We start from the raw sequence: 9317 nt of genomic DNA, 5'->3' as shown, positions 1-9317 counted from the left end.
ACAATATTTGTCCCTAAAATACTTGCCGAATTTTCCTAAATTTCATTCTCAAATCTCACTTGCTAAAATTAACATAATGTCCAGAAATTTTAGAGTATCAATTTACAATTTCCTTTAACTTATTATATTCATATTAACTTACTTAAAAATTATGCTATCATCCCTAAAGAAAAAAATGTGAGACTAGTACATTAACTTTTCTATATAAATATATAAACTTTCAACCACACAAAATATATATTACTTTCATTTATAAATTGGTTCAATAAATTTATCCGAATCCCTTTCTAAATTCCATTCCGTTCGCGACGTCAACCGCGTCTTACCTTAGCGGGGAGGATAAATTCCAATCACTCTCGTAATATTCCATTCTTTTAAAAACATTCACACAGCTAATAATAATAACAGGACTATTCAAATAATACCCAAATCAAATGGCATCTTCAAGCACAAACAATTTCCCCAATTCAACAAACCCTAATTCTTCAATTCACGAAATGTCCGAACCAAATTCAACTTCATCTCCACTGCACATCGATCCCGACTCATCCTTATCCAACTCGGACCACTTAACTCGGCGCGAAGTACTGAGTCGCCGATCTCGAAAGCTCCACCAACTCGCCAAGCTCTATAAACACCACTACTGGTCCTTAATGGAAGAGCTGAAAAATCAGTACGGCGAGTACTACTGGGAGTACGGGAAGAGTCCGTTCCTTGTCGACGCCAACGATGTCGAAAATCTCGAAAAAAATGATATTACGAACACGGAGTTTAATAGAGAGTGTGATGGCGCGAGTAATGTGGAGAGTGAGAGGAATGAGGAGGGAGAGGTGGAGGAGGAGAGAGGAGTGAGAGGGAATGAGAGTGTGTTTAGTAATAGGTGTGCGGTGCAAGGGTGTAAGATGAAGGCGATGCAGCTTACGGTGTTTTGTAATATGCATATTTTGAGAGATGAGAGGCAGATGTTGTATAAAGGTTGCGGTTACGTTATTAAGAGGTGAGAGTTTTGAGTTGCGGTGATTTGACTTGACTTTTATTAGTTTCGGTGTTTGATTGATTGTGTTTGTTTGTTTGATGTGTGTGATTTGTTATGTTGTTTACGTAATGTGGAATCTCGGATTTTAGCATTTGGTAAGTAATGTACTAGGAAATGTTGTTGATTTCTTCGAGTTTTGACTTGAGTTGATTTTACCTGACTTTTATTAGTTTTGGTGTTTTGATTGATTGTGTTTGTGTGTGCTTGTTTTATGTATGTACCTTGTTATGAAATATGGATCTCGGATTTTAGCATTTGGTAGGGAATAGTAATTCAATAGGGAATGTCATTGATTCTCTAGGTTTTTATATAAGGGTTGCGGTTCTGTTATTAAGATGTTCGAGTTTTGGCCTTTCTTTTTTAAGTAAATTTTGGTGTTCGATTAATTGTGTTTGTTTGTTTGATGTGTGTAATTTGTTATGTTCTTCAGACTAAAAATTTTATCCATTCATTTGTGTTACGGTGACCAAAATGAGATTAAGTCATCTTTGTAGACTTCATGGTTTTGCTTTCCTGAGAGGGATTTGATTGATTTTGTCGAGCTCTTTTGTTTTTGAGCAGTTAACTGTTTGTGCCTTTGAGGCTGCTTCCTGCGTGGTCTGCTTTGCTATGGTGTATTTAATTCGGGGTGCTATATAAAGTAGTCTGGCCTTGATTGTTGTTGTGGTGTGTACATTGATATGTGGCGGTTATTAGTTAATTGTTCTAGTGCTCCATGAGGCCTTATAATGGTTATTACGTTGCCAACTGGTCACCATTAGTAGCATCTTGATAATATGTACCGGACTTATATGATACAATTGGTGTCATACTAATCCATTCCGATGAAGCTGTTTTAAGTTTCCATCGGAGGTAAATTGAATGTTTATATATGTGTAGGCATCAGAGTACTTACAGCCATTGATTTTGTTTACTGTAGTTGGTAAGTTTACAGCTGAAAATGCTAACACCATTTTATTTTATGATCGCCTACGTAACAGTTCACAAGCAGGACCAATACTTTGCAGTAAGCCGATACTAAGAGCTGCTGTCCCATCTCTCTGCACTCCTCATATGCAGAAAGCTGAGAAACATGTTGCCAGGGCCCTGAAGAAGGCTGGCCTTAGTGGCCATTCCACCAGCAAGCTTGCGCCCCAGTTCCATGTCATAGTTGCAGAATATGTCAACCAGATTCAAGCCAATAGAAGAGCAGCTCGGAAAGTAAAGAAGGAGCCCTGTGAAGTGAACGAGGAAGACGATATCAGTCTTTAGGGTTGTAAATTCTTTGTAATTCTGTATTTGCATAAACATGAGGATTTGCTACTGAAGAAATGGTAGTAACTGGAAGAGATTTATTGAATTATGATTATGGAGAAACCAGCTTTGAATGGGACACATGGTACATGTTTTCTGAAAGGTTCAATTTGCAGGTACCTCGTACCCCCATCTGTTTCTCTCTATTTCAGTCTGTGTGTCGGCTAAATACGTTCATTTTTTTTTACCAAAGTGATATTGTGAAATTTTGTAAATATATCGCAAAATGTATGTTTAAAGTTATACTCTGCTGATTAATGTATATTGATTTATAGAAGCATTTGAAAAAGTATGAACTGTGTAAATCTGTCATGTGATACATCTGAAATCTCTTAGTTACAAAGCTCCTGTAATATACAACAAAAATCGTAAGAAAAGATGGATATGGGTGATAAAACATGCGTGAGTAAAATTTTGATAAAATGAAGTTAAAGATCAAATTATGAATTTAAATTAAGTCCCTCAACTTAAAAAGATCACTATTCCTTTCGACTAGAGATTACAACTTTACGACCTAATAAAAAACATAAAAAGAAGATTGTAATATCTATAACTTTCTGAATTAAATAATATGTGATTTTAAAAATTTGTATTCTGATCTGCTAGACTAGAATTTATTATCGCAAAGCATCTGAACGGGCGGAAAGGATGAACCTTATTATTTGACACTACCTTTTTGACATTTTAATGTAATGGACTGATAAGGCCCTAATTCCTATGTTGATACATAGTGTGATCTATGAATTTATGACTAGTGGACGATATGTATACCTTATTAGATAAGAGGTGTTTCTGCTTACTGCAACCTAGCTCTTTCTGACATGACACACATACGCTGTCACCTTTAAATGGTCATCCAGTTCTTAAAGTCAAATGGTATTATGCTAGTGCTATTTATTGTAGAAAACATAGTCATTAATTAATTGATCCTCAACTTCTATTCAGACAGCAACAAAAAACGACATACTTGAATAATTGACCGACTTAGGTGGTTTAGGTTGTGTTTGTCTTCAGTCACAAATTTGATGGTCACCTGTAAGACGACTAGTTGATTGGATTTTTATGCACTCAAAACTGTTGTGTTTTGATCTGATTTCCACTTGTTCAATTGTTTGACTACCAATACTCTAGCTGTCTCTAAATAGAGGATGAAGGAGAAAAGCTTTGAAATTAAAAAAGAGAGTGACACCTGGAAAGTTGCTCAAATTATTCTTATTTTTTGTCTCCGACTGAAACTGATCCGTTTCTTAGTAGTTTGCTACCTATTTTTTTTTATTAAAAAAGTTATTTAAATGTCCTAAGCCCTATTCTGTATATGATGTAATCAGCTATTTTTTAAATACTGATCAGTTATTAGCACTCCTTCAATTTTTGCGAGCATTTGAGTTTTTACCCACACTGTATGGAACATAGTAAAAGGTACTTGTACATATTGATTATATGTTTTTAATCTGTATAATCACTTATATTGCAAACTTCTATACAAAATAACTTTTACAGAAATATTATGTGTGTATTTATGTATATCTTTTGTATACCCGAAAGTGCATGGAAAAAATAAAACATTGTGTTCCCTGGTTTAAATGTGGAGTGAAAGGGAAAGACTTGTGCTTATTTATTTTCTTTAAGGTGTTCCCAAGATTTTTAAGGAAAGAAAAGAATAGAAAGGGAGGTTAAATATGGTCAATTTCTCTCCAAAAATTTTCTTTCCAAAAGTGGGATGATTGAGAGAGATAAATTGCAGTAATAAATATATTGAATGTTTTAACTTTAACATATCTTCACTTTCTATTCTTTACTTAATATTCATGATGATTAGAAAGAAAATTACGCATCAAATATTTTCCATTCTTGTCTCCCATATTTAATTCCTTTCTTTTCTTTTCCTCATATGAAAAACTCAGTAACATAGCATCACATAAATTTGGACGGAGAAAAGCCATTGCTATCATGAAAATTGAGAATTATTACTGACTTGTAATTTTTGCAGTCCAAGTTCAGTTATAATTAGTTAATGGTATGTCCGGTATACAGATTATAGATAATTAATATAGTACACATGTGCTTATTTACTAGACTAAACGATGGTAGATAATTAATATCGTCCATTATGAGCTTCTCTATTAGACTAATCGATGACCGGGGGATTCCAGCAGTCATTTGATCAGTTCAGCGTTGGTAGAAAAAGCCACATTTCTTGGATGCACGTGTTGGGTTATGAGGGTGTGTAGGACTTTGGGTTTAGGCAGAAACAACAGTAGGATATCTTTGTGAGCAATTAAAACATGCATCTTTGTTTCATCTTAATATATAAATATCTATAGGGTTGGCCGGTTGGGTTTTAGAGTGACCACATCTATTTTGGAGAACCTTACAGACCAAATCTCAGCCATCCGATGGATTATAAAATTCTAGGGTGTAAATGTAGCCGCAATGATTGCAAAAAGAATTAAGCTTTGTTTTTGAAAGATGGCCGAGGAGATGGGAGCAGAGAAAATTAATGGATCAAGTGGTGCGTTGTTGAAGTAGAGACGTTATGCACAAGGAAGCAAGAGATGGTGAATGAAGACGTGATTGTCGGACAAGGCCATTGTTAATAATGGTGGAAATGGCTGTAGTTGTTTGTTGAGGACTGAAAAGTTACAGGAAGAAACGAGAGGAAGAGGTTGAAGTGTGCGGTGGGTATATGCAAGTAGATTTGGTGCTTGTTAATTTAAGTTCAACGTGTAAAGCTGATTTTTGTTTTTTTTCAATGGGATACACAGCCTATTCTAAAACGCATTGCATCCGTAATAAGTAATCCAAGAGTTGCATTTTAACTAAACAAAACATTCAAATAAATAAGTTCAACATCCTAAATAGCCAAATTCATAATTCAATTATATAAACAAATATAAAATTACCTAAATGTAAATCTTATATAAATCAATTACATACTGTACATGATATAATTGTATCCAAAAAGCGAAAATGAATCAGCAAAGAGAGTCACTTAGGCTCTTATACAAACATATGTACATAGATAAGACACACACACACACACACAACAACAACAACAACAACAACAACATAGATAGACATACATATATGATATACACTCATCGATCTGTGAAAGTGCTTACCAGTCTAATCGGAGACAAAAGAAGACTAAAGAAGACTGAAGAAAAAGACGTCGGGTCGTCGCTCTCAATACAACGTCAATTGCAAATTAGGGTAAGCAAAGGGGAATTTTTTTTTTTTACTTAAAGTCTTTGCTGATATATAAAGATGCCATTCCTGCACCCCCTTGTAAGCACCCCTCAGCATCCCTGTTCGAGAATTTGCCAATACGCCGTGTAGTGTATCCCACACGCACTCAAGCGTATCCACGCACACTGCGCACTGAATACGTACGGATATGCAGTTGTTCACTGGGGGGGAGTATCCCTGCTTTCCAGGTGATCACATATTTTGGCACAGTAATTATATATTGTTTAATATATGTATTGCAACTATATTAAATTTGATTGAATTATCTATCATCAGATTTCTTCAGTGTATTGCATGATTGATTTCTCTTGATTTTTGATTAGTTCTGTATTGATCATGCAAGACTAACTAGTAAAATCAAATTATTATGTGCAAGAATATCCTGCTGCAGGTTTTTGTTATATGCAGTTCCCTGATTTCTCTCGTGTTACTGCATGTAGCATGCCTCCTTTCTTTATTCCGTTCTGATATATTCTCACAATCACACACTTTTTGTATATTCTCTCCAACACTCTGCACTATTTTTCCTTTGTTCTTTTTCAAAATGGGTTCTTAAAGAAATCCCCTACCTCTCCTGACGTCTCCATTAAGACTTGAATCCTCAACCATTCACTGCAGGGAGAACGTGTAATACCAAGGAGAACTGCCCCCTTGGTAAAAAAAAATCTTATATTAACTCAGAACCTTTAATAATATTTATACTGTATATATTTGGATTACTCCCTGAACTATAGGTGTTTTATGGTCCAAGTCCTTGAATTATTCAACTCAGTTGTTTCCATCCATTTTCTAGGTCTTGTCCTTCCATCTTCATTGAACTGATGGAAGTTAACTTTACCTACATTGGTGCTGACTGCTCTAGCCTTGTTAGACCGGTCGGCAGCCACCTGAGTAAAGTTAGCATCTGTTAGTCCGTGAATTAGAAAATTCAAAGTACAATCACAACATTGAGTCACATAATTCAGGAACTTGGACAATAAAACACATATAGTTTAAGGACTAAAGAATTCATTATCCCAATGGATATTATGTAGTTTTGTTTGTAATTGAAAATCTGCCAGCAAGAGTACATACTACTTTTCTGAAGTTTATAGATTAGTTATTTACTATTTCGTATTTATTACTCTTTTTATCTCAGTAATTTTCAGTGCCTGAAGATATAATTTTTTTATGCATATAGAATTGGCAAAAGTTATTAGCTTATGTAATGTTGGGGAATGATATATGTACCTTCAGGTAATCTGAAATGGAAGAAATGTGTATCAAGGGTTTTAAGTTGCATATATTTGAGTGAACTAATGACTTGTACATTTCAGATCTACATTGGATTCAGGGGTCCTTCATTCTCTTGCACGTTGTTGTTTGGAAGTTATCCAGAATCGATTAACTTTACTTTGGACGAGCTGCAGCCACAAAGGATAAACAACAAAAGGCCATGTTTTTAACAGGTAGGAACAACACGTCTTTTGATACTTCAACGACTGTTTTTGCAATTTGAGGGGCATTTGGATAAATGAATCAAAGTGACTCTAATATGATGAAAAGTAGCTACCTGTTAATTGTTAACATGAGTTAACATGAGTTAACAATTAACAGGTAGCTCCTGCTGATGCCATGTAATGAATAAATGCGAAGTTGTGTCACCGAACTTTCAGATTGGGTTGTTGCAGTTAACCTGGTTTTATGATTTGTTTTTTTTTTTGTATATATCTATTGGACTTGGGCTAGGGCAAGGATAACTGAAATTTTCCAAAGTCCAATATTAATATAATTATCAATATATTATTATTTTTCCAGAAGAAAATAATTTTATCAGTTTTTAAACATATGGCACTACATGGTCTTAACAATTTGTAATAAGCGTTGGACCAACGGGTGTTGCTCAATATTTGTATCATCATAAAACAGTCTCATGGATGTGAAACGATTGGTCCTTGTAAGTACTACAGATGGATTTTGAGCTTGTATAGGCTTGTGTAATGGTAATGGAACTGTATACAGTGATGAGTAGGATACACGATGAGACCCAGAGCATCGTTGGATGGTCCACCTGCATTAGAGCAATAATATTTTTCTTTCTGTTAAAGAAGAACAAGTGTTTAGTGGTTAACATTTTACATGGAGTCTTCATGAATTTAGCAGCTGCTGCATAGAGTTTTAACACAATTAATACAGTTGGAACTATAGAACAATGCATTTGTGTTGCGTTGTAGTTAAGTACTTTGTTCTGGCTAATCCTCATGCAAAGTCTTGCTGCATTTGAAATGCAAAGATCAATCCTCGAGAAACTAGATTTGCCATGTTGTACTCTGTCTGTAGGTTGATCAAGACCAGATCAGTCGCGTTGTACTCCTGTGTGGGTTGATCAAGTCCATGTTTATCATGTAAACTGAATATTATGTCAGTTTCATACCTGCAAGAACTATTAGCCAATGAATATCAACCAAAAAAACTTCTACAGCCACAGAAGTTTCCCTCTACCCCTTTTCTCCTTGTTTGCAGTATTGTAGGCAAAGTTAGTCGTGTATGTGTGTCAATTATGCATGTATGGAGCCTGTCTAGTCATGCTTCGATTCTTTTGCACACATATCAGCTGTCTTGAAGCAGAAATGCATAGAGGTTTAGCATTGCTCTGTTGACCATACAATACAGAAATTCTGGAGGTAAAAAATATTCTGGTAAGATGATGAGATAGAAAGAATTATATTCTGGTTTATCAGATAACTGCTTATCCAATTGTCTGTCTTTCGGCACTTGTAATGTTGAGAGATTGTTTTCTCATGTCTGATTCTGCTAGTTTCTGCTAGGTTAAATGTACATGTTCACATTTCAAATTTATGTATTTTCATGAATCTCTGGATAACTAAAAGCTTACTATTGGTTGGTTATCGAGAAGAGAATGTGTTGTGCTACAAAACATAATGTTTTTATGAAAACACTTCCCATTAATCAACAATCATAATTTTCGGAATATATTCTATGTGTACATTTGGCAACCTTTTTCCATTAAAAAAAGTTTGATTTATATGAAATTTATGTCAATATGTAAAAACAAACTGCATCGCAAAAACTCGTAAAAATCTGCAAAGTTTTCGTGCTTATTGAGAATTTCGTGTACTATTCAAAGAAACTCACCGATATATATTAATTGTAAACTTGTCCTTGTAAGGAATCAAATATTATTATCGATATCGATGTGGGACGTTTAGAAATAATATATTTATATATGTATAAAGTATGTGTACAATTATATAAAATTTGTATAAACGTATAATTTAATACATTTACACACACTAGAAACTAAAAAAAATAAATTTTAAATTAAATATAATTATATATTTATATAATTTAAGTATCATATATGTATTTAGTTTCGGATTCGAATATCCCGAATTCAGATACAGATAATATCCGCTTTTTATTGAATACGGATAATATCCGTTTTTTCTCACAGACAGATGCGAATTTTTCGAACAAATATCAGATTTTTAGAATTTTTTTGAAAGCCCTACAGGTGGCTAATACCTAGAGCTAGATACTTAATGTGACAAGTCCATGAGTTGTTTGTTTGTGTAACATGAAAGAATGAAAGAACTTGTTCTTTTTTCAACCACTAATATAAATTATTGGGGGTCATTGGGTTGGACTAGAAACTACATCAATATTGCAGAATTGGAATATGAGTAAAACACAATGGGAACCAGACTCTATATATAATATATGTGGTTCTTGTGTTTTG

The 9317-nt window shown here is 34.3% G+C and overlaps 1 protein-coding gene across 7 annotated transcripts; it reads left to right on the top strand.

The window, feature by feature from the left end:
- The first annotated feature begins 381 nt into the window (after window positions 1–381).
- Window positions 382–8420, top strand: LOC141659572 (uncharacterized). 7 transcript variants are annotated; one of them, XR_012549791.1, is made up of 5 exons: window positions 382–997; window positions 2017–2445; window positions 5455–5542; window positions 5633–5766; window positions 6895–8420. XR_012549791.1 is itself a non-coding variant. In XM_074466504.1 (2 exons), exons 1-2 carry the CDS (start codon window positions 435–437, stop codon window positions 2285–2287), a joined length of 834 nt encoding a protein of 277 aa, XP_074322605.1. In that variant the 5' UTR covers window positions 382–434; the 3' UTR covers window positions 2288–2577. The 7 variants fall into 7 exon arrangements, 1 of the variants encoding a protein (XP_074322605.1); XR_012549790.1 differs by having other exon boundaries at window positions 5455–5766; window positions 6895–7026; window positions 7898–8420; XR_012549789.1 differs by adding an exon at window positions 6759–6814 and having other exon boundaries at window positions 5455–5766.
- The last annotated feature ends 897 nt before the right edge of the window (window positions 8421–9317 follow it).

This window comes from Apium graveolens, chromosome 5 (genome assembly GCF_009905375.1).
Source record: "Apium graveolens cultivar Ventura chromosome 5, ASM990537v1, whole genome shotgun sequence".
In the NCBI taxonomy this organism is placed as follows: Eukaryota; Viridiplantae; Streptophyta; class Magnoliopsida; order Apiales; family Apiaceae; genus Apium; species Apium graveolens.
Note: the sequence above shows the minus strand (reverse complement) of the source record. Positions and strands in the feature narration are given on the sequence as shown.

What these genes read in the sequence shown, in the direction of transcription:
- LOC141659572 (XM_074466504.1), top strand. Translation starts at nt 435, where the DNA reads ATGGCATCTTCAAGCACAAACAATTTCCCCAATTCAACAAACCCTAAT. An exon ending in TGCGGTTACGTTATTAAGAG is followed by an intron (nt 998 to 2,016) that starts GTGAGAGTTTTG and finishes CCTACGTAACAG; the next exon opens with TTCACAAGCAGGACCAATAC.